At 47.6% G+C, this 24,569-nt stretch overlaps 2 protein-coding genes across 2 annotated transcripts; both read left to right on the forward strand.

The window, feature by feature from the left end:
* The first annotated feature begins 10,170 nt into the window (after positions 1-10,170).
* Positions 10,171-12,142, forward strand: LOC147116434 (leukotriene B4 receptor 1-like). Its single transcript, XM_085989518.1, has one exon. The coding sequence runs from the start codon at positions 10,183-10,185 to the stop codon at positions 11,167-11,169; it is 987 nt and encodes a 328-aa protein (XP_085845644.1). The 5' UTR covers positions 10,171-10,182; the 3' UTR covers positions 11,170-12,142.
* Positions 12,143-23,264: 11,122 nt separating this feature from the next.
* Positions 23,265-24,278, forward strand: LOC147116435 (leukotriene B4 receptor 1-like). Its single transcript, XM_085989519.1, has one exon. It carries the CDS (start codon positions 23,268-23,270, stop codon positions 24,276-24,278), a length of 1,011 nt encoding a protein of 336 aa, XP_085845645.1. The 5' UTR covers positions 23,265-23,267.
* Positions 24,279-24,569: the final 291 nt, after the last annotated feature.

Genomic DNA, 24,569 nt, shown 5'->3' on the forward strand with positions numbered 1-24,569 from the left:
GCACCATTTCAGGGAGTCTCTCTCAACGACGTACTCCTCACAGGGCCCGATCTTAACAACAGCCTCTTGGGAGTACTCATGAGATTCAAGAAAGAGCCCGTCGCCATCACTGCCGATATCCAGCACATGTTTCATTGCTTCGTGGTTTTTCGATGCTTTGGCAACATACGATGTACCTTGTCATGCCAATAAAGCGATTTGAATTGAAATTGAATTGAATTGAGAGAAGACCACAGAGACTTCCTCCGCTTCCTGTGGTATCGGGACAACGACCCCAACAGAGACATTGTGGACTACAGAATGCGTGTCCATGTCTTTGGGAATAGCCCGTCCCCTGCTGTCGCCATATACGGACTAAGGAGGGCTGCCAAGGAAGAAGACGGCGACTTTGGCAGTGATGTGAGAGGGTTCATCGAACGAGAGTTCTATGTCGACGACGCACTGAAGTCATTCCCGACTGAAGCAGAGGCCATCAGTACCCTCGGACGAGCCCAGGAACTACTTGCACTAGCCAACCTCAGGCTGCATAAGATAGCCTCTAACAGACCAGCAGTGATGGAGGCATTCCTCCCTGAAGATCGTGCTAAGGACGTCAAAGACCTAGACCTCTTCACTGATGACCTCCCCCTACAGCGTAGCCTAGGGGTGTCATGGAACATAGCAACAGACACGTTCACGTTCCAAGTCTTAGATGTCAAGAAACCCTTCATACGTAGAGGAGTGCTCTCTACAGTCAACAGCCTATATGAGCCTCTCGGCTTCTTAGCCCCTGCCAGCATACAAGGCAGGCTGCTCCTCAGGGAACTCTCCACATGCGCTGAAGAGTGGGATTCACCTCTCCCTGAAGAGATGGAAGCAGAGTGGGACAGGTGGAGAGACTCACTCCAAGACTTACAGGAGATCCGAATACCTCGCTGGTATTCGTCTTTCTCTCCCTTAAATGCCCAATTCAAAGAGCTTTGCATCTTTGCAGACGCATCCGCTAAGGCCATTGCAAGTGTGGCTTATCTGAAGGTCACCACTTAAGAAGGACAAAGCAAAATCGGCTTCGTCTTTGATAGAGGCAAGTTGGTGCCCCAGCCAGACCTCACCATACCCAGATTGGAACTGTGCGTAGCAGAATGCAACCTACCTCCTCACAGCAGTCTACGGAAGCTGCATCCTACCATCGACACCGACGGACTGTCTCTGAGGTGGTTCTTCTTTTGTCGCCAGAGGACTCCAGTGACAAGTAGAGTTCGGACTATGTGGAGTCGTTAACAACCCCAGACGGGGAGTGTTCTGGACCGATGGACTATTTTATGTGCAGATAGCACCCTCTGGTGGTGGTTATGTGTTAGCAGTGTGTTTGTATGAAACAGAGGTCATTTGACCTTTGTTCCTTTCTTCCTGTGTGAGGTAATTTGACCTTTGTTCCTTTCTTCCTGTGAGAGGTCATTTGACCTTTGTACCTTTCTTCCTGTATATCCCAGGAAGTAGAATCCCAGGAAGTAGAATTCCAGGAAGAACCTGGCAGTAATGGAGGATTCCATGAGGGTTTCACAATCCAATGTCATCTGATTTCATATGTTAGGCCAAGCACAATATCTGTGAGTATCTTTGTTTGTTAGCATAATAGCAACGTTGTCAGAGTAGTATTTTGATAACACTATGTTTATAAAAGGTAAATATTTGATAGTTACAGAAGTGAGTCCAAATGTTAGTTAGTTATATAATTAATCTATTCTACTGTTGTAAATATGTTATATCATATGTAATATCGAATGTATAGTACTCAGTTTATGTACAAAACATACTTTGTCTTTGTTTACAGTTTCACAAAAATTGTTCAAGTAAAGGCTTCAAACAGCAAACGGCTTCACGAAGAATTATTTTGAATAAGTGTTTAACTTGCTGGATAACTAGATAGGAGCATGTCTGGCGCGGCCAGTACAATAGAAACATAGAAGATAGCAGCAGGAGTAGGCCAATCGGCCCCACGAGCCTGCTCCGCCATTTAATGAGATCATGGCTGAGCATCCAAATTCAGTACCCTGTCCCTGCTTTCTCCCCATATCCCTTGATCCCTTTAGCCTTAAGAAATATATCTAACTCCTTCTTGAATATATTTAATCGGCCTCAACTGCCTTCTGTGGTAGAGAATTCCACAAGTTTATCACTCTCTGGGTGAAGAAATTCCTCCTCATCTCTGTCCTAAATGGCTTACCCCTTATCTTTAGACTTTGACCCCTGGTTCTGAACTCCCCCGCCATCGGGAACATCCTTCCTGCATCTACTCTGCCTAGTCCTGTTAGAATTTTATAAGTTTCAATGAGATCCCCGCTCATTCTTCTAATCTCCAGCGAATATAAGCCCAATTGACCCAATCTCTCCTCGTACATCATTCCTGCCATTCCAGGTATCAGCCTGGTGAATCTTTGCTGCACTCCCTCCATGGCAAGAATACCATTTGCCTTCTTAACCGCCTGCTGCACCTGCATGCTTACCTTCAGCAACTGGTGCACAGGGACACCCAGGTCTCATTGCACTTCCCCTTCGCCCAATCTATTGCTGTTCAGATAATAATCTGCCTTCCTGTTTTTGCCACCAAAGTGGATAAGCTTGCATTTATCCACATAATACTGCATCTGCCATGCATCTGCCGAATCACCCAACCCGTCCAAATCATCCTGGAGTTTCTCGGCATCCTCCTCACAGCACACACGCCCACCCAGCTTTGTGTCGTCTGCAAACTTGGAGATATTACATCTAGTTCCCTTGTCTAGATCATTAATATATATTGTGAATAGCTGGGGTCCTAGCACCGATCCCTGCGGTACCCCACTAGTCACTGCCTGCCACTTGGAAAAAGACCCATTCATACCAACTCTTTGCTTCCTGTCTGCCAACCTTTTCTCTATCCAAATCAGTACCTTACCCCCCAATCCCATGTGCTTTAACTTTAAACGCTAATCTCTTATGCTGCACCTTATTGAAAGCCTTCTGAAAGTCCAAATACACCACATCCACTGGTTCTCCCTTATCTATTCTACCAGTTATACCCTCAAAAAATTCCAGTAGATTAGTCAAGCATGATTTACCTTTCTAAAACCATATTGACTTTGTCCGAGCCTCTCACTGTTTTCCAAGTGCTCTGCTATTACATCTTTTATAGTGGACTCTAGCATTATCCCCACTACCGATGTCAGACTTACCGGTCTATAATTCCTTGTTTTCTCTCTACCACCTTTTTTGAATAGTGGGGTAACATTAGCTACCCTCCAATCCATGGGAACTGTTCCAGAGTCTATAGAATTTTGGAAGATGACCAGCAATGCATCTACTATTTCTAGGGCTACTTCCTTAAGTACCCTAGGATGTAGATTATCAGGCCCTGGGGACTTATCGGCCTCCAATCCCATCAATTTCCCTAACACCATTTCCCTACAAATACTGATTTCATTCAGTTCCTCCCTCTCATTAGATCCTATGTTCCCCGACATCTCTGGGAGGTTATTTGTGTCCTCCTTTGGGAAGACAGAACCAAAGTATGTATTTAATTGTTCTGCCATTTCTTTGTTCCCATGATAAATTCCCCTGATTCTGACTGCAAGGGACCTACGCTTGACTTCACCAATCTTTTTCTCTTCACATATCTATAGAAGCTTTTACAGTCACTTTTTATGTTCCCTGCAAGCTTACTCTCATACTCTATTTCCCCCCTCTTAATTAATCCCTTTGTCCTCCTTTGCTGAATCCTAATCTGCTCCCAATCCCCAGGTTTGCTGCCCTTTCTAGCCAATTTATATGTCCTCTCCTTGGATCTTATGCTATCCCTAATTTCCCTTGTTAGCCACGGCTGAGTCAAATTTTTTGTTTTATTTTTATGCCAAACAGGGATAAACAAATTCTGTAGTTCAGCCATGCAATCTTGAAATGTTTGCCATTGCCTATCCACCGTCAACTCTTTATGTAACATTCCCCAATCCATCCTAGCCAACTCGCGCCTCATACCATCGTAGTTTCCTTTATTTAAATTCAGGCCCCCTTGACTCTGAGTCAAATACTTCACTCTCCATCTTAATGAAGAATTCTATCATATTATGATCGCTCCTCCCCAAGGGGCCACGCACATCAAGATTGCTAATTAATCCTTTCACATTACATAATACCCAGTCTAAGATGGCCTGATCTCTAGTTGGTTCCTCGACATGTTGGTCCAGGAAACCATTCTGCATACACTCCAGGAATTCCTCCTCCACAGTATTGTTACTAATTTGGTTAACCCAATCTATATGTAGATTAAGGTCACCCATGATAACTGCTGTGCCCTTATTGCACGCGTCTCAAATTTCCCATTTAATGCCATCCCCCACCTCAGCATTACTGTTTGGGGGTCTGTATACAACTCCCACTAACGTTTTCTGCCCCTTGGTGTTTCTCAGCTCTACCCATACAGATTCCACCTCATCAGAGCTAATATCCTTCCTTACTATTGTGTTAATCTCCTCTTTAACCAGCAATCCTTTTCCTTTTTGCCTGTCCTTCCTGAATATTGAATACCTCTAGATGTTGAGTTCCCAACCTTGGTCACCCTGGAACCTATAATCCCAATTATATCATATCCATTTACATCTATTTGCACAGCTAATTCATCCACCTTATTACGAATGCTCCTCGCATTAAGACGCAAAGCCTTCAGGCTTGTTTTTTTAACACTCTTAGACCTTTTAGAATTATTATATACTGTGGCCATGTTTGATTTAAACCCTTGATTTCTCTGACTGCCACTTTTGCTGTTCTCCTTCCTGTCTTTCGCTTCTATCCTTGCTTCTCTTTCCTCTGTCTCCCTGCACAGGTTCCCAACCCCCTGCCATTTTAGTTTAAACCCTCCCCAACAACACTAGCAAACACTCCCCCTAGGACATCGGTTCCGGTCCTGCCCAGGTGCAAACCTTCCAGTTTGTACTGGTCCCACCTTCCCCAGAACCGGTTCCAATGTCCCAGGAATTTGAATCACTCCCCCTTGCACCATTCCTCTAGCCATGTATTCATCTGAAATATCCTTCTATTTCTACTCTGACTAGCACATGGCACTGGGAGCAATCCTGAGATTACTACTGTTGAGGTCCTATTTTTGAATTTACCTCCTAACTCTCTATATTCAGCTTTTAGGACCCCATCCCGGTTTTTACCTATATCATTGGTACCTATATGCACCACGACAACTGGCTGTTCACCCCCCCCTCCAAAATGCTCTGCAGCCGCTCCGAGGCATATTTGACCCTTGCACCAGGGAGGCAACATACCATCCTGGAGTCTCGTTTGCGGCCGCAGAAACGCCTATCTATTCCCCTTACAATAGAATCCCCTATCACTATAACTCTCCCGCTCTTTTTCCTCCCCTCCTGTGCAGCAGAACCCCCCCCTCCATGGTGCCAGGAAGTTGGCTGCTGCTGCCTTCCCCCAATAAGTCATCTCCCTCAACAATATCCAAATTGGTATATCTGTTTGAGAGGGGGATGGCCACAGGGGACCCCTGCACTACCTGCCTGTGCCTACTACTCTGCCTGGCGGTCACCCATTCCCTTCCTGCCTATGCAGCCTTTACCTGCGGTGTGACCAACTGATTAAACGTTATATCCACGACGTCCTCACCATCGTGAATGCTCCATCCAGTATGTATCCATTCGCAGCTGCAATGCCGCAATGCGGTCTGCCAGTAGCTGTAGCTGGATACACTTCCCGCACACATGGTTGTCAGGGACACAGGAAGTGTCTCTGATTTCCCACATAGTGCAGGAGGAGCATGCCACAGGGCCGAGCTGTGCTGTCATGATTTACCCTTCTACTAATTCAAATTAACTTAAATCAAATCAATACCACCAATTACACTACAATCTCCTCTTTAACCAGCAATGCTACCCCACCTCCTTTTCCCTTTTTCCTGTCCTTCCTGAATATTGAATACCCCTGGATGTTGAATTCCTAGTCTTGGTCACCCTGGAGCCATGTCTCCGTAATCCCAATTATATCATATCCGTTTTCATCTATTTGCGTAGCTAATTCATCCACCTTATTATGAATGCTCCTCGCATTAAGACACAAAGCCTTCAGGCTTGATTTTTTAACACTCTTAGTCATTTAAAAGAGGTCATCGCTGAGCTGGAGACACATGCCAAGACCACTGGTACTGTGTGAGGGGGTGTTGTGTGTCCCAACCAATCCAGAGGGGCTTAGTGGGGAGGTTCTGTGTGTATTATATAGCGTATGTTCCGGGGTTTGTGGGACAAGTCCATGTTATACCCTGTACTGCAACACAGTGTGATTTTAGGCATCTTAATATGAGACTGGGGCCTGTTTGACGGGCCAAGTTGTATTGTTGTACTGTTTGTTTTACGCCACCAGGCAATTTACATACTTGAGGCGGGTGTGTGTGTTAACCTTATTAAACACCGTATGGTTGAGTCTGAAAAGCTTGTCTGTGTTCCAATCCTGTTCCCCATAATTCCTGTCATCTAGAACTAAGTAGGAGAGGTGATTCGAACCACTAAGGCAAACCACCTACAGGTCGAAGGAAAGAAATGGCAGCGGCCTCGCTTCCGCCCACATCTGGCGCAGCCTGCGCTGGTCGCCTTCTAGGTGAGGGCGATAGAGCGGGCGGGACGTGCGTGTGGCAGCAGTATGCAGAGTAGGCAGATCAAGATGCAACACAGTTTTGATGCATGACCTGCCACTTTGGACATCGCTGTTCCAAACAACGCCCTCTCCTAAACTCGCACAGCAGAACGTGCATTCAGCAGTACAAGGGACCCCCCACCAATGCTATTTAAAGGGATACATCTAACTTGCAGGAAAGTTGATTATTTCTCTTGTACTGGCTCTCACAGAGTTTATATGAATAATGACTTGCTGGAAGACATTTATAACATTATTAAAGTGTGCAGGGAGTGCTGCTGGAAGTTGGGATGGTGTTGGCTGCAACTGGAAGGCCTCTGACTACACCACTCACAGTCCACGTCGTGTGTCAGCATGAAAGCGAGATGGAGCAGAGGCAACAAAGACAAGCTGCTTGCAGAGGGAGGAGGCACAGGGGAGGAGGGCTCTCAGCAGGAGGCTTTACCCACCTAGGGTCTTCAAGGGGCACTTCTCCAACTTGCACCTAAGCCAGGAGCAGTGCTTTCGACGGCTCCGCTTCACCAAGGAGGTGGTCATAGAGAACCCTGCCAGCTCTTGGAACCAGACCCGCAGCCTCAGATCAGGGTGATGACGGCTGTCAGTGGCCCTCAAGGTGACCTTGGCACTGAATTTTTTCACGAGCGGCTCCTTCCAGGCTGGAACAGGCGACAAAAGCAAACGTCTTGCAGTTCGCCATTCAACATTGCGCCCAGGAGGTCAGAGTCTCTCTACTCTAGGAGAAGGGACTTCATTGTCTTCTCTCTAAACAGAGAGTAGCAGGAGGAGCGTGCATGTGGCTTTGCCAGGATATTGGGCTTTTCCAATGTGCAGGGCGCCGTCGACAGCAGCCGCGTGGTTTTGCGGACGCCGCATATCAATGCTGAGATGTTCCGTAACAGCAGAGGCTACCACTCACTTAAGAACATAATAAATAAGAAATATGAGCAGGAATAGGCCACTTGGCCCCTCAAGCCTGCTCCACCCAGGCTGTGCAGTTAGTGTGCAGTTGGTGTGCAACCACGCTCAGCACATCATGATGGTGAATACCCGCTAGCCTGGCAGCAGTCTTGATGCCTTCATTCTGCACCAGTCTGCTGTGCCAGCAATCTTCCAGCCACCACGTCGAACCCAACGCTGTCTGCTCGGAGACAGGACTATCTACTCTACACCTGGCTGATGACACCCCTCTGCAAGCCCACCACTCGTGGCCAACACTCATATTATTACAGCCATGCTGCCACAAGGAACGTCATCGAGCAGACCATCGGGCTGCTCAAGCAACGGTTCCGCTGCCTTGACCGCTTGGGAGGAGTTCATCGGAGCGGGTGTCCCATTTCATGGTGGTCTGCTGCATCCTCCACAACGTGGCTATCATGAGGTGCAGCCCTCACCACCATGGGGTCCGTGACCACTTCAGGAGGAGGAGAAAGAGAAGAGGAAGAGAAGGAGGAGGAGGAGGAAGGGAAGAGGCAGCCTGCAAATCCCTGTTCCGGACAGGCTGCCTGTGAGAGCATCAGCAGACGCCTATTCCTCTAAATGAAACCACAGATCCCCGTTGCTCAACACTTCCCCAACTCTCCATCCCTCTTTCAAGGAACATCACAGCCTTCTCTTTGGCACAATACTGAAATGAAAGCCACCACAAAACAAATAATCCAAATATAATTTATAATTGATTAATTCCAATATTACATTACAAAGTCAACTAATCACTCTTGTGCATTACCTTAGTGTCTGTCTTTCATGTTCCATTGCCTATTCTATGCTCCTACGAAGTGCTACCCCAGTGGCTGCAGAATGGCTGGTGGAAGGCACCTGACCTTACCTGGGGGACACTTCAGATGACCTTGCAGGACCACCTTGAGGAGCTCTGGGCATAGAAGGCCCAGCTGTAGACTACACCACCTCGGCAGCAGTCTGGGCTGGCTGGCTGACAGGCAACTGCAATGGCACTGGTGGAGTCGCAGTGGTGGAAGTATGAAAGTTGTCGTCTGAAAGAGGACAGCAGGTTCTTGCTCCACGGAGCCACTGCCACTCACCCGGGGCGGCACCTCAGCATTCCTAGCCATCTTTTGGAGGACAGATTGCTGGACTGCTGTGAGACCCTGCAAGCCCCTTTCCACACCTGTAATCGCAACTAGGATGGTAGCAGTCCGATCTTGTGTGGCAGCAAACTAAGCCTGCATGAGAGCAGTCTGTGCTTCCACTGCACCACTCAGAGATTGGGTCGTTTCCACTTGTGCTGCAATGGAAGCTGAGACATCTCCCATCAGACCCACCATCATGGTCATGTCCACAGGTGCTATAATGGAGTTGCGCATCACTTCAATCCCGGCCATCATGGGCTCCAAGCTCCATGTAAAGCCGCATGCAATGTTGGAGCTGGACTCCTTCATGCGCCTTGACAGTGACAATAGGCTCTCTGACAGGCCTGCATTTGCAGCAAGCAATGCTGGGATCAGGAGGAAGGCGAATGAAACCGTTCACCTTCATTTTGTTCACATTGCTCATGAGACCCATCAAGAATGGTACAAACACAAATGAGGCATTGCCGCATCCACTTTCATGGTCCCCAAACTGCTTGGTAGAGTTTCCTCAAAGGTGGAGGTGGCTGCTGGGAAACACAAACAGATGCTCAGGCATCCAGGCCAAAACTATTTTCTACTGTTTGGGACTTTCTCAGTGGGGTCAGCAGCCATGAGTTCAGTGTTGGCTCCCAAGAGCCATCCACCCAGTGTTTCTATTCCTTCAAATAATTTAGCCACTGCCAATTGTTGCACAATGAAGGGATCATTTCTACTTCCTGCATAGTGTCCACAGATATGGCTGATGATGTTATATATGGTCAGATACCACCTGAACAAAGCTGCTTTCTCTTCATAAAGCCCAGAGTGTTGAGATGAAGAGCTCACTGGATACCATGTGCGACTTGAGAGAACCTTTCCTCAGGAGAGCTCTTCTGGGCTCCACAAAACCAGCTGGGCCTTTGCCATTCCGAATTAACCCCCCCCCCCCCCCCCCCGCTGCCACACCAACATTTGTCACCCCTCCCCTCCCACAGACCTATCATCCTCCAGCCCAGGGCATTTGTTCCCCTCCCGCTGCCTGCTGGCAAATGTTGTTGAGGGCCCAGCCCTCAAAATGGACCAGTTCCTCCCCCGACCCCTCCCTCCCCTCCGTGACTCTCAGGCTGCCATTGGGCAGGCTCTGCTGGCTTGCCATCCAGAGTGTGCACCGGGGGGGAAACCTACTCCATGTAGTCCAAATGGAAAGATCTGCAACAAACACAACAACAATTTGAAGGCTATGAAACAGTTTCCTCTTGACTCACAACTTCCTTCACATTCTGATTAGCTATTTGTCTCTTACCCAATGACAGTTCACATATAAACTGAGAAATACAATGATAAAATCAAGTTAGTACTAGTTAAACAGGACAGAGATCTCCATTGACTAGTTTCCAGAAGAAGCGATTGTCTTGTCCGAAGGTAACTATAGAAAGCAATCATTTACGTTATCATCCAAATGGAGTTCTCCAATGTATCTGTGGATCAGAATGTGACCCAGAACACTTCCATTTCAGCAGGGAAAGCAGTGACCTGTGCTGCTCTTAGTCTGATTTGTCTTGTTGGAGTGCCGGGGAACTTATTTGTGATCTGGATCATTCTTCGTAACGTTAAACAACGATCTCCCACCATCCTGCTCATATTAAACCTGGCTGCGGCAGATTTACTCACCCTCATCAATGTGCCGGTCACCATTTATCAATTGATCAGTCACTGCTTTATTGAATCGTTGATATGGAAAAGCGCAACTTATCTCACCGTGTCATCCATGTACGCCAGTGTGTTCTCCATCACAGCGATAAGTGTTTTGCGCCTGATGGCCGTGCTCCACACATTTGCTATTCAGAAATGGCAGAGTCGAGGAACTGTTGGTAAAGTAATCATTGTTATTTGGGTTTCAGCCTTTCTTTTTGCCGTTCCTGTTCTTACAACTGAATCACCGTCAGAGGGTCGTGGGTGTTTGGATGAGTATATCCGACGGCCAGTAATAAATCTTATCTTGAAAAGCTTGGTGGGTTTTGCCATTCCATTTATCATAATATGTGTCTGTTATGCAATTGGGTTTACAAGAATAAACCGACTGACCCTTCAGACCAAAAACAAACCTGGAATGCTCATTCTGACTGTTGTAGTAGCTTTTGCACTTTGTTGGCTGCCGGCACACATAAGCAATGTTATTGTGATCTCTTCGCGGACAATGGATCAAGAAACCGGGATGGGATTAATAAAAATTGCTTCAGAAATGAGCACTTTTACAACAATTTTAGTTTTTCTCAGTGGCTGCATTAACCCCATTCTCTATGCATTTAGTGTCCAAAATTTTAAGAATGGATTTAAAATGTCAAATATTGCAAAACTCTTTGAAGAAATGAATATCAGTTTAAAGGAAACATGGGAGAGATCAACAGGTTACGTGGAAGACCAAAGTAACCTGCCAGCTTTATGATTATTGTGTCCAATTCCGGCATAAACCAACACAGATCAGTTTCTGCACAGTTCTTCTCTGAGAGAGGCCCTGCAGCCGCATGGATACAGAAAGAAAGACTTTATATATACAGTGCCTCTCAGAACCTCAGACCACACAAAGAGCGGAATTTTAACATGGGGTAGCGGGTGGAATTGGGTGTGGGTGGGGGTTAAATGGTAAAAAATGGAAGCGTTTCAGGGAGCCGGCACCAACCCGCCGACTCTGGCGGGCCAATAGGCGGGCAGGGGCTAGCTGTCATTCCTGGGCCTCGGGAATCCCAGCAGCTGCAGCGAGGCGCAGGCAGCCTCGAGAGCCCTGCTTGTGGGCCAGGAGGAGCAGGAGTGCTTCCTCCCGGCCCCCCAAGCTCCCCCACCATCAGATACCCCCCACATACAACCTCCACCCCCCTCGGGATCGTACCACCTGCCGCCCCCCCCCCCAGGATCGGAACCCCCGGGGTTCGGTATCGGAACCCACTTGGGAACAGTCCACCCCCCCGCCAGGTCGAGGATCGGACCCCCCAGGCTGACCTCCAGGTGGGGAACCTGTCAGTGACTTAAAACGCACGCTGTGGAGTTCAATCCAAGACTTCCGGGTTTCCCGCGCGCCACCGGACCCGCCGCTCTCAGCACGTCCAAAAGTGAAATTTCCCCCCAAAGCGTTTACAGCCAATGAGGTACTTTTTGATGTGTAATCACTGTGTAATGTAGGAAATAAAGGACTGCCAGCTCTTCATCAGCCTTCTACTAAACTTTTCCTGCATCCTTTTAAAATCTTGCAGTGTGCTGTCACAAGTTAATAAAATAATAGAAATACTTTGACTGTAGTTACAGTAAGTAAATACTGTCTGTTTCTCACTTGCTTATTCAGTTAGTTTACACTGAAAAGATCCAGCTTTCTAGACTACAGTGTTTGAGGCCGGTGTCCAGGAGCTGGAGTAATCGCATCTGCTGAGAGTTTTTTGATGATTGATGTATAATATTCAGTGTAGCTCCACAATAAACAGTGCTTATTGTTGTAAAGAATGGCTTAATGATATATTATTAGCTTGATTAACAGAAACATATGGTCAAAAGTGAATTTAAAATATTATGTAGAAATACATAGAAGTTGCAACATGGAAAAAAAACATCCGCCCCAACCAGTCTGTGTGGGCGTTTACCCTCCAAGTGAACATTTAGTTCTAATCACATTTACCCACCCTGTTCCAATAACCCTTCAAACCCTTTTCCTTCATCCACCTGTCCAATTTAATCTTGAAAGTTGTCATAGTTTCTGCCTCAACCACTAACCCTTGAAGTAAATTCCACAACCTCACAACTCTCTGTGTACAGAATTTACACCTGCCCTCTGTTCTAAATTTCTTACATTTAATGGTGTATCTAAGGCCTCTCGTTCTTGACCCCATAACTACTGGAAACAGTCTGGTCGCGAAATTTGGTACCTTAGCACCGGCAGTTAAGGCTGGTTTAAGGAAAAAAATTGCATCTGCCTCGCTTCCGCCCACTTCCGTGCGGCCTGCGCTGGTCGCTTTCTTGGTGAGGGCGATAGCACGGGTGGGACGTGTGTGCGGCGGCATTATTCAGAGTAGGCAGATTGTGACGTCAGTTAGTGGGTATCGCTAATTTGACACACGACCTGCCACTTTGGATGTCATTGTTTCAAACAAAGCCCTCTCCTAACCTTGCACAGCAGAACATGTGTTTAGCCGCAAAACGAACCCCCCACCAGCGCTATTTAAAGGGATACACCCAACTTGCAGGTAAGTTGATTATTTCTCTCGTACTGGCTCTCGCAGAGTTTATATGAATAATGACTTGCAGGAAGACATTTATAACATTATTAAAGTGTGCAGGGAGTGCTGCTGGAGGTTGGGATGGTGTTGGCTGCAACTGGAAGGCCTCTGACTACACCACTTGCTCCCAGTCATACGGGCTCTACTCACAGTCCCCCTCGTGCGTCAGCATGAAAGTGAGATGGAGCAGAGGCAGCAAAGACAAGCTGGAGGAGGCAGAGGGGAGGAGGGCTCTCAGCAGGAGGCTTTACCCACCTAGGGTCTTCAAGAGGCACTTTTTCAACTTGCACCTAAGCCAGGAGCAGTGCTTTCGACGGCTCCGCTTCACCAAGGAGCTGGTCACAGAACTCTGCTACCTCTTGGAACCAGACCCGCAGCCTCAGATCAGGGTGATGACAGCTGTCAGTGGCCCTCAAGGTGACCTTGGCCCTGAATTTTTTCACGAGCGGCTCCTTCTAGGCTGGAACAGGCGACATAGCAAACATCTCACAGTTTGCCATCCATCGTTGCATCCGGGAGGTCACAGAGGCTCTGTGCTCTGGGAGAAGGGACTTCATTGTCTTCTCTCTAAACAGAGAGAAGCAGGAGGAGCATGCATGTGGCTTTGCCCTCTTGCATGGTACAGGGCGCCAGCGACTGCACACACGTGACTTTGCGGGCAATGCATATCAATGCTGAGATGTTCCATAACTGCAATGGCTATCACTCACTTAATCTGCAGTTGGTGTGCAATAACGGCCAACACATCATGATGGTGAATGACCTCTATCCTGGCAGCAGTCATGATACCTTCAGCCTGCGCCAGTCTGCTGTGCCAGCAATCTTCCAGCCGCCATGTCGAACCCGAGGGTGGCTCTTCGGAGACAAGGGCTATCCGCTCTACACCTGGCTAATGACTCCCCTCCACAACTCCACCACTCATGGCCAGCAATCAGATAATGACAGCCATGCTGCCATGTGGAACCTCATCGAGCAGACCATCAGGCTGCTCAAGCAACGATTCCGCTGCCTTGACCACTTGGGAGGAACTCACCGGAGTGGGTGTCCCATTTCATGGTGGTCTGCTGCATCCTCATGTCCATCATGAGGTGCAGTCCTTGTCACCATGAGTTCCGCGACCACCTCAGGAGGAGGATGAAGAGGAGGAGGAAGATAAGGAGGAGGAAGGGAGGAGGCAGCCTGCAAAACACTGTTCCAGACAGGCTGTACGTGAGCGCATCATCAGACGCCTATTCCCCTAAATAAAGCCCCAGATTCCCGTTGCTCAACACTTCCCCACCTTACCAGCCCTCTGACATGGAACATCACAGCAACCTCTTGGGCACAATGGTGAAATGAAAGCCACTACAAAAAAAAAAATCAAAACATAATTTATAAATGATTAATTCCAATATTACATTACAAAATCAACTAATCACTCTTATGCATTCCCTCAGTGTCTGTCTTTTGTGTTCCTTTGCCTATTCTTGTGCTCGTACGAAGTGCTACTGCAGTGGCTCCAGCCTGGCTGGTGGAAGGCATCTAACCTTCCATGGGGTACACTGCAGATGGCCTTGCAGGACGACTTTGAGTAGCTCTGGGCTTAGAAGGCCCAGCTGTAGACTGCACCACCTTGGCATGGACGCCAGCAGTCTGGGCTGGCTGGCTGACAGGCAACAATAAGGGCATTGGTGGAGAGGCAGTAGTGGAAGTACGAATGCTGTCATCTTGAGAGAGGACAACAGGTTCATGCTCCACGGAGCCACTGCCACTTCCCAGGGTGGCGCCTCAGCAATCCTAGTGATCTTTTGGAGGACAGATTGCTGGACTGCTGTGAGACCCTGCAAGCCCCTTTCCACACTTGTAAACCCAGCCATGATGGCAGCAGTCTCATCTTGTGTGGCAGCAAGCTGAGCCTACATGACAGAGGTCTGAGCTTCCACTGTAGTACTCAGATGTTGGGTCATTCCGCTAGTGCTGCAATGGAAGCTGCGACATCGCCCATCACACCCAGCATGATGGTTGGGTCCACAAGTTCTCTGATGGAGTTGCCCATCACTTCCATCCTGGAAATCATGGGCTCCAAGCCCATGATGAGAGAATGGTAGCATAGTGGTAATGTCACTGGGCTAGTATACCAGAGACCTGGACTAATGATCCAGAGATGTGAGTTCAAATCCCACCATGCCCGCATGCAGCAAGTCCTAGACGTCATTCAGACTTGGGCTGATAAGTGGCAGGTAACATTCGCGTCACATAAGTGCCAGGGAATGACTATCTCAACAAGCGAGCATCTAACCACTGCCCTTGACATTCAACGGCATTACCATCGCCAAATCCAGCACCATCAATATCCTGCGGGTCACCATTGACCAGAAACTTAACTGGACCAGCCACATAAATACTGTGGCAACAAGAGCAGGTCAGAGGCTGGGTATTCTGCAGCGAGTGTCTCACCTTCTGACTCCCCAAAGCCTTTCCACCATCTACAAGGCACAAGTCAGGAGTGTTGTGTATGTACCTTTAAGAGAGAACTGTTTTACAGCTCCTGTATACTGTAGTACCGGCAGTGACCACACCTGTATATAAAGCCGGAGCAGGCTTCTGTACTTCAGTCTTGAGACTACTCTACTCCAGTAAATACCTGTTGATTGTTAAGTTACAGCATCTGTGTAGTTCTTGGGGAAACATCCTATTTAAAGAATCACGGATATAACAGTGGCGACGAGTGTCGATTCGAATCTACCTGCAACTCTGCATTTCCCTTCGAGGATTCGCTCCGGGAGGGCGGTGGAAGAAAGTCGAGGCCAGAAACATGGGCGTCGACCACGAGCAACCGCCCAGTCGTCCGGCAGAGAGTGAACATCGCAGGGGAGGCTGTGGAGAGCCGGGCTTGGTTCCCCAGCCACGACGATCAGCAACAGACTGACGACAGGTACAGCGCAGACCCTTCCCGGACAGCGACGGCTGGATGGCAGAGAAAAAGCCGAGCAGCGTCGACGGGGTAAGATAGAGGGTGAAGCGCACAGGGTGCAGCCGGGGGCTGAAAACCGAGCGGCGTTGAGGAAAAACAAAATGGAGAGAGAGAGGGTAAAGCAGCAGCCGGGTTCAGGACTGAGCGGCGGAAACGGGAAAGGTGCACAGAAAAGAAAACGCGCAGAGCACATCCAGGGCTCAAGGGCTGAACAGTGTCCGCGGGGAGAAGAAGGGAGAGCGCGGGAGACGCCATTGAGCCGCGGAGAAGAAGGGAAAGCGCGGGACACGCCATTTTTGACAGTTAAATCACACCCAGGGATGCCAAAGAGTGGCAGTATCTCTACGTCCGACAATGAAGTCGAAGATTGGGCGACATATGTGGAACATATTGAGGTGTACTGCAGGGTGAATGAAGTGCCAGATGCTAGGAAAGCAATGGTTTTGTTAAATTCCATGGGTGCAAAAACTTATGGGTTACTGCGAAACCTAATAACCCCAGAGAAGCCTGTGATTAAGAATTTCGAAAGCATAGTAGAAATCCTACAGGACCACTTAAACCCCACACCACTGCTGATAGCAGAATGATTTAAGTTCCATAAAAGGAACCAACACAAAGACAAAAGCAATGCTGAGTACGTAACGGAACTGCGCAAGCTATCGAAACACTTGATACAAAAGGCTAAAGACGGAGGAAGCCCTAGAGGAGTACAAAAAGTGCAGGGGGATACTTAAAAAAGAAATTAGGAGATCAAGGAGGGGCCATGAAATAACACTGGCGAGCAAAATAAAGGAAAATCCGAAGATGTTTTATAAGTATATTAAGGGTAAGAGGATAACTAGGGAAAAAATAGGGCCCATTAGGGACAAAAGTGGCAATCTGTGTGTGGAGCCGGAAGATGTAGGAGGGGTTCTAAATGAATTTTTTGCATCTGTTTTCACTATGGAGAAGGACGATGTAGACATAGAAATAGGGCGGGGGGACTGTGATATGCTCGAACATATTAACATCGAGAGGGAGGAGGTATTGGCGGTTTTAGCTGGCCTAAAAATGGATAAATCCCCAGGCCCGGATGAAATGTATCCCAGGCTGCTGTGTGAGGCAAAGGAGGAGATTGCGGGGGCTCTAACACATATATTCAGGACCTCTCTGGCCACAGGGGATGTGCCAGAGGACTGGAGAACCGCTAATGTAGTACCATTATTCAAGAAGGGTAGTAGGGAAAAACCGGGGAACTACAGGCCAGTGAGCCTAACATCAGTGGTAGGAAAATTATTGGAAAAAATCCTGAGGGACAAAATTTGTCTCCACTTGGAGAGGCAAGGATTAATCAGGGATAGTCAACATGGCTTTGTCAAGGGAAGATCATGTCTGACTAATTTGATTGAATTTTTTGAGGGGGTGACTAGGTGTGTGGATGAGGGTAACGCAGTGGATGTGGTATACATGGATTTCAGTAAGGCCTTCGATAAAGTCCCGCACAGGAGACTGGTCAAGAAGGTAAGAGCCCATGGAATCCAGGGTGCCTTGGCACATTGGATACAAAACTGGCTTAGTGGCAGAAGGCAGAGGGTGATGGTCGAAGGTTGTTTTTGTGACTGGAAGCCTGTGGCCAGTGGGGTACCACAGGGATCGGTGCTGGGTCCCTTGCTGTTTGTGGTCTACATTAATGACTTGGATATGAATGTAAAGGGTATGATCAGTAGGTTCGCGGATGATACAAAAATTGGTAGGGTGGTAAATAGCGAGGAGGGTAGCCTCAGTCTGCAGGACGACATAGATGGGTTGGTCAGATGGGCGGAACAGTGGCAAATGGAATTTAACCCGGAAAAGTGCGAGGTGATGCACTTTGGGGGGACTAACAAGGCAAAGGAATACACAATGAATGGAAAGACCCTAGGCAAGACCGAGGGTCAGAGGGATCTGGGCATGCAAGTACACAGATCCCTGAAGGCGGCGGAACAGGTGGATAAGGTGGTAAAAAAGGCATATGGGATACTTGCCTTCATTAGCCGAGGCATTGAATATAAGAGCAAGGAGGTTATGATGGAGCTGTATAAAACACTGGTTAGGCCACAGCTGGAATACTGTGTGCAGTTCTGGTCGCCACACTACAGGAAGGATGTGATCGCGTTAGAGAGGGTGCAGAGGAGGTTCACCAGGATGTTACCAGGGCTGGAGCGCTTCAGCTATGAAGAGAGACTGGGCAGATTGGGTTTGTTTTCCTTGGAGCAGAGGAGGCTGAGGGGGGACATGATTGAGGTGTACAAAATTATGAGGGGCATAGATAGGATGGATGCTGAGGAGCTTTTTCCCTTAGTAGAGGGGTCAATAACTAGGGGGCATAGATTCAAGGTAAAGGGCGGGAGGTTTAGAGGGGATTTGAGAAAGAACTCTTTCACCCAGAGGGTGGTTGGAGTCTGGAACTCACTGCCTGAAAGGGTTGTGGAGGCAGAAACCCTCACAACATTTAAGAAGCATTTGGATGTGCACTTGAAATGCCATAGCATACAAGGCTACGGGCCAAATGCTGGAATATGGGATTAGATTAGGCAGGGCTTGATGGCCGGCGCGGACACGATGGGCCGAAGGGCCTCTATCCGTGCTGTATTACTCTATGACTCTATGACTCTATGACTGCCAGTTTGGAGTGGGACTAGCAGATACGTTAAGGGACAAGTTTGTGTGTGGGCTTCAAAGTGAAGGAACCCAGAAACGGCTTCTACCAGAAAAGGATCTTACGCTGGACAAGGCTTTCAGTATGGCAGTATCACACGAAGCAGCCGCAAGGGGCGCTGCAGAGATACAACGGAGACCGCAAGAATATGGCACCAATGAAATGTCCTATGGAACAGGGAAGTGTTATCGCTGCGGCAGAACAACACACGACCAGAAGGATTGTTGGTTCAAGGACCAAGTGTGCAGACAGTGTGGAAAAGCAGGACACATAGCAAGAGTCTGCAGATCTGGAAAGAAAACCAACAGCAAGAAATCTCCACAGGAGAAGTACAAAAAGGTACACAAGGTGATGGACAGTAGTTCAGACGAACAGAAAAGTGACACAGACTCCGGAAGCAAGGAGCTGGGTTGTCTGAAACCACATAAGGTAACCAAAATGGAGGATCACCAGACTATCTGGGTTACACTCAAGATAGATGGAGTCCAAGTGAAAATGGAATTGGACACAGCATTAGCCCTAACAGTCATAAACCAAAGGGGCTACAAGCGGCTATTTTCACATATACCCTTGAAAGCTACAGAGATTGTCTTGAAGACGTACACGGGGCAAAAAGTCTACCCCAAAGGAAAAATAAGGGTGAAAGTGATATACAAAGGCCAGGAAATACCTAAAATGTATTTATATGTATTGCCAGATGGAGGACCACCACTGCTAGGACGTGAATGGATCTGGAAGATACAATTAAATTGGCATTCCATAGAGGCACTGAAGGTTGAGGCCAAAAAGGATGACGACGTCACACCTGGACGACTGTCAGAAATGCTAACTGACGCAAAAGAAGTGTTCCAGGAGGGACTCGGAACACTAAAAGGCATAACAGCAACGATTAAAATAGAGGAAAAAGTTTATTAAGGCCAGACCAGTGCCTTATGCGATCAGACCAGCCGTCGAAGCAGAGCTGGAAGGGTTGGAACGTTCAGGAGTACTGTCCAAAGTAGACTGGAGCGAGTGGGCTACACCCATCGTTCCTGTAATGAAGAGGTCGTTGAATAATACACCTGGGGAACCAAAGAAGGTCCGCATCTGTGGGGATTTTAAGGTGACAGTGAACCCAGTCCTTCACACAGTACAATGTCCGCTTCCATGAATTGAGGATATTTTCGCCTCGCTATCTGGAGGTAAACGCTTCACCAAAATTGATCTAGCCCAGGCGTACTTGCAAATGGAGGTAGAAGAAGCCTCAAAACAATACCTCACGATCAACACTCATAAAGGTCTCTACCAATACAACCGGCTGGTGTTCGGGGTAGCATCAGCTCCAGCTATTTGGCAAAGGGTGATGGATCAAGTCCTGCAAGGGATTCCAGGGACCCAGTGTTATTTGGATGACATCCTGGTCACGGGCGAAAATGACAGTGATCACCTCGCCAACTTGGAGAAGGTGCTCACCAGATTAAAGGAATATGGGCTACGAGCTAATCGCCACAAGTGCGAGTTTTTCCAGAAGCAGATCTCGTATTGTGGCCACGTCATCGATGAAGAGGGGTTACATAAGTCCCCTGAAAAGATTGAGGCAGTAGTCAAGGCTCCAGCACCGGAAAATGTGTCACAACTGAGGTCGTTCCTCGGGCTGGTAAACTACTACCATAAGTTCTTACCAAATTGTTCACGGTATTACACCCACTGAACACCCTACTGCAAACAGGGGTGCCATGGAAGTGGAATGACGAACGTAGACGAGCTTTCCAGAAGTGTAAAGAATTGATCACATCAAAAGAGGTGTTGGCCCATTTCAACCCAGCACTACCAATTCGTTTGGCATGTGATGCATCACCCTATGGTATTGGTGCGGTGCTGTCGCACAAATTCCCAGACGGGTTGGAGAGGCCAGTAGCCTTTGCGTCTCGGTCACTAACCTCAGCCGAGCACAACTATGCCCAGATTGACAGGGAGGCCCTCAGCCTAGTATGGGGAGTAAAAAAATTCAACCACTATCTACATGGGCAGAAGTTCACCTTGCTGACTGACCACCAACCACTTGTCTCCATCTTTAATCCTAAGAAGGGCGTTCCAGTGATGTCTGCACAACGGTTACAAAGATGGTCCCTGTTTCTAGGGGTGAATCAATATGAAATAGAATATAAAGGCACGAAACAGCATGGAAACGCTGATGGGCTATCACGCCTGCCACTGCCTACTGTGGAGGAAGCACCAGCAGTGGACCCTATCGAGATATTTTATTCGTCAATAATTGAACGATTGCCAGTAACGAACGCGGATATAGAGAAGGAGACCCGCAATGATCCGACACTGTCTCGGGTATATGATTTGGCGGTGAGGGGATGGCCAACACATGGCGACTCACTTTTGCCAGCATTCTCATCCAGAAGAGAACAGCTGTCAGTATGCCAGGGGACAGTGATGTGTGGATCCCGAGTGGTGATTCCACCCAAGTTATGGGAGAGAGTGCTAAATGAGCTTCATGAAGGTCATCTGGGAGGGGTGAAAATGAAAAGCCTTGCTAGGGCTTATGTGTGGTGGCCGGGGATCGATCAACAAATCGAGGACCTAACCAAGAGCTGCTCAGGATGCCAGAAGGTCCAAAATGCACCACCACATGCCCCTCTACACCCATGGGAGTGGCCCTCCTCTCCATGGCAACGGGTGCATATTGATTTTGCTGGTCCATTCATGGACTCAATGTTCTTAATAGCAGTGGATGCTCACTCGAAATGGCCTGAGGTGATAAAAATGTCCTCAACCACTACAGAGAAAACGATTGCAGTCCTACGGACCATATTTGCCAGGAATGGCTTGCCAGAGCAGATTTGCTCTGATAATGGACCACAGTTTGTGTCCGAAAAGTTTCAAAAATTTATGAGAAGGAATGGGGTAAGGCATTACACATCCGCCCCGTATCATCCAGCCACAAATGGATTGGCTGAAAGGTTCGTACAAACCTTTACAAAGGCGATAAAGGCCATGTGCAACGATGAAATTCCACGACAGCATAAGGTGGACAATTTCCTATTAGCCTACAGAAATGCGACACATGCAGTTACCAACCAGACCCCGGCCATGATGTTTTTTAACCGAAGGTTGAGATCTCGTCTGGATTTGCTCAGACCCAATGTGCGAAGAAATGTTGAGGATAAACAATTCCAGCACATCAATGAAAAGCCGACAAGGAGCTTCAATGTAGGACAACCAGTCTTGGCCCGTGACTACCGAACAGAGAAATGGCAACCCGGAATGATATGCACAAGGCAGGGGCCATTAATGTACACAGTGGATGTCGGGGAAAACATTGTGAGACGCCACGTCGATCAGATCTTAGTGTCACAGAAACGAGTCAACCCCATGTCTCGAGTACCTGGGGATGAACCCGACATATCGGTAGCATCTACCTCCGAACCAGTAGCAGTGGAAACCGATGAACTAACCGACGAAAAGGGGCCAGAATCGCCTCCACACCAAGAACAAGAACCTCAGGAAAGGCGCTATCCCGAAAGGATCAGGAAGCTGCCCCAAAGACTGAATCTATAAATGGACTATTTTCAGTTAATGTTCCATGTTAAAAATGTTAATTGTTAAATGAATGTTATGGTACTGTTAATCTAAAAGGGGAGGAATTGTTGTGTATGTACCTTTAAGAGAGAACTGTTTTACAGCTCCTGTATACTGTAGTACCGGCAGTGACCACACCTGTATATAAAGCCGGAGCAGGCTTCTGTACTTCAGTCTTGAGACTACTCTACTCCAGTAAATACCTGTTGATTGTTAAGTTACAGCATCCGTGTAGTTCTTGGGGAAACATCCTATTTAAAGAATCACGGATCTAACAAGGAGTGTGATGGAATACTCTCCACTTGCCTGGATGAGTGCAGCTCCAACAAAACTCAAGAAGCTCGACACCATCCAAGACAAAGCAGCCCACTTGATTGGCACCCCATCCACCACCTTAAACATTCACTTGCTCCACCATTGGCGTACCGTGGCTGCAGTGTGTACCATCTACAAGATGCACTGCAGCAACTCACCAAGGCTTCTTTGGTAGCCCCTCCCAAACCCACGACCTCTACCACCTAGAACGACAAGGACAGCAGGCGCATGGGAACACCACCACCTCCAAGTTCCCCTCCAACCATCCGACCTCACATACCATCCTGACTTGAAAGTATATCACCGTTCCTTCATCGTCACTGGGTCAAAATCCTAGGACTCCCTGCCTAACAGCACTGTGGGAGCACCTTCACTGCACGGACTGCAGCAGTTCAAGAAGGCGGCTCATCACCACATTCTCAAAGGCAATTAGGGATGGGCAATACATGCTGGCCTTGCCGGTGACGCCCACATCCCATGAAGGAATTTAAAAAAATGTATGGCACTATATAAATGCAAGTTCATTCTTTCATGTTTAAGTTCCTACTTCTGCTGAATTATTGGTCTCTTAGCCAAGGACACTTCCTTTACAGGCTGATCAAAACAAATTACAACGGAGCAGTACTTCTGTTAAAGGTTTTCAGCAGTCGAGAGATCACAAGTGATTAACTGGGGGGTGTTAGATTAAGTAAATTGTTTCTGCTTTGTTTCTTGAGAAAACGATTTTCTGCCTGAACTGTAGAAAGTAACAAGACTAAATCATGCTAATGATGCTGTCCAATACAACTGTGGATCAGAATGGGACCCTTCATACTTCTATACCAGTGGAAAATGCAGTGGCCTGTGTTGTTCTTGGTCTGGCATGTCTTGTTGGAGTACCAGGGAACTCGATCGTGATCGGGACGATTCTTTGTAATATTAAGCAGCGATCTCCCACCATTGTGCTCATCTTAACCCTGGCTGCGGCAGACTTTATGGTCCTCATCACTTTGCCATTTTGGATTTACTTTCTCGCTGATGCGTGGGCATTTGGAATCCATTTCTGGAAACTCGCACTTTACCTGATCTTCACGGCCATGTATGCCAGTGTGTTCCTCATCACGGCGATGAGTGTTGAGCGCCTGGTGGGCGTGCTCTACCCGTTTACTGTTCAGAAATGGGGGAAGAAAGCAGCAGTCAGTAAAGTAATCACTGGCATTTGGGTTTCGGCTTTACTTCTGGCTGTACCTAATGTGACACTTGAAATCAAATCAGATGCAAACGGGCGTCCATCTAAACGCGTTTATTCCTCCGTCCAGCAGGAGATAGGACTGTTTCTATTGGAAAGCACGGTGGGTTTTCTCATCCCCTTTATCACACTGTCCATCTCTTACAGCTGTGTTTCTAAAAGAATAAAACAAATGACCTTTCGAACTAGAAACAAGTCGGGGAAGCTGATTGCGAGCATTGTGATCGCGTTTGTCGTTTGCTGGTTTCCATATCACACGGGAAACATTGTTAAAATGTCTTCACTGTCGCTAAGGAATTCAAATTCGGAACAGTCGGAGAAATTGGAGAAGATTTACCAACAAATGAAAGATGCTGCCGGGGCGCTGGCTTTTATCAGCAGCTGCATTAACCCCATCCTTTATGCATTCGCTGCTCGGAGCTTTAAGAATGGATTTAAAGCTTCAAACCTCGCTAAAGTCTTTGAACAAATGAATAGCAGTTTTAAGGAGAAACGGGACAAAGGGACGAATAACACAGAGCATCGATCTGAATCAATAAATATGCTTTAACTATTATGACCTCTTGATACGTTAATGCAAATTGACCATAAATTATTGCAGAAGCAATCATTATCTATCGATGCACATTGGAGGAAAGTTTTCCTATCCTAGGCATGTATGTAGGACTTCCAGCTCTTGAAAAGTCTTGTTTCTGTGTAACTTAACCTGAAAAATCATGGAAACATCATGTAATGCTTTGTGCCTCGAGAATACTGTCTGCTTTGAAGCTAGTTCGTAGTTAATTGATAACAAAAGAAAAATTCGGGCTTCTAAGCTACCTGACTCCCATTGCTCAAGAGC

The sequence above is a fragment of the Somniosus microcephalus genome, chromosome 6 (genome assembly GCF_052327205.1).
Source record: "Somniosus microcephalus isolate GS21.2 chromosome 6, FLI_Smic_1.0, whole genome shotgun sequence".
NCBI classification, from domain to species: domain Eukaryota; kingdom Metazoa; phylum Chordata; class Chondrichthyes; order Squaliformes; family Somniosidae; genus Somniosus; species Somniosus microcephalus.

Coding starts and splice junctions, on each gene's coding strand:
- LOC147116434 (XM_085989518.1), top strand. CDS start 10,183: ATGGAGTTCTCCAATGTATCTGTGGATCAGAATGTGACCCAGAACACT.
- LOC147116435 (XM_085989519.1), top strand. CDS start 23,268: ATGATGCTGTCCAATACAACTGTGGATCAGAATGGGACCCTTCATACT.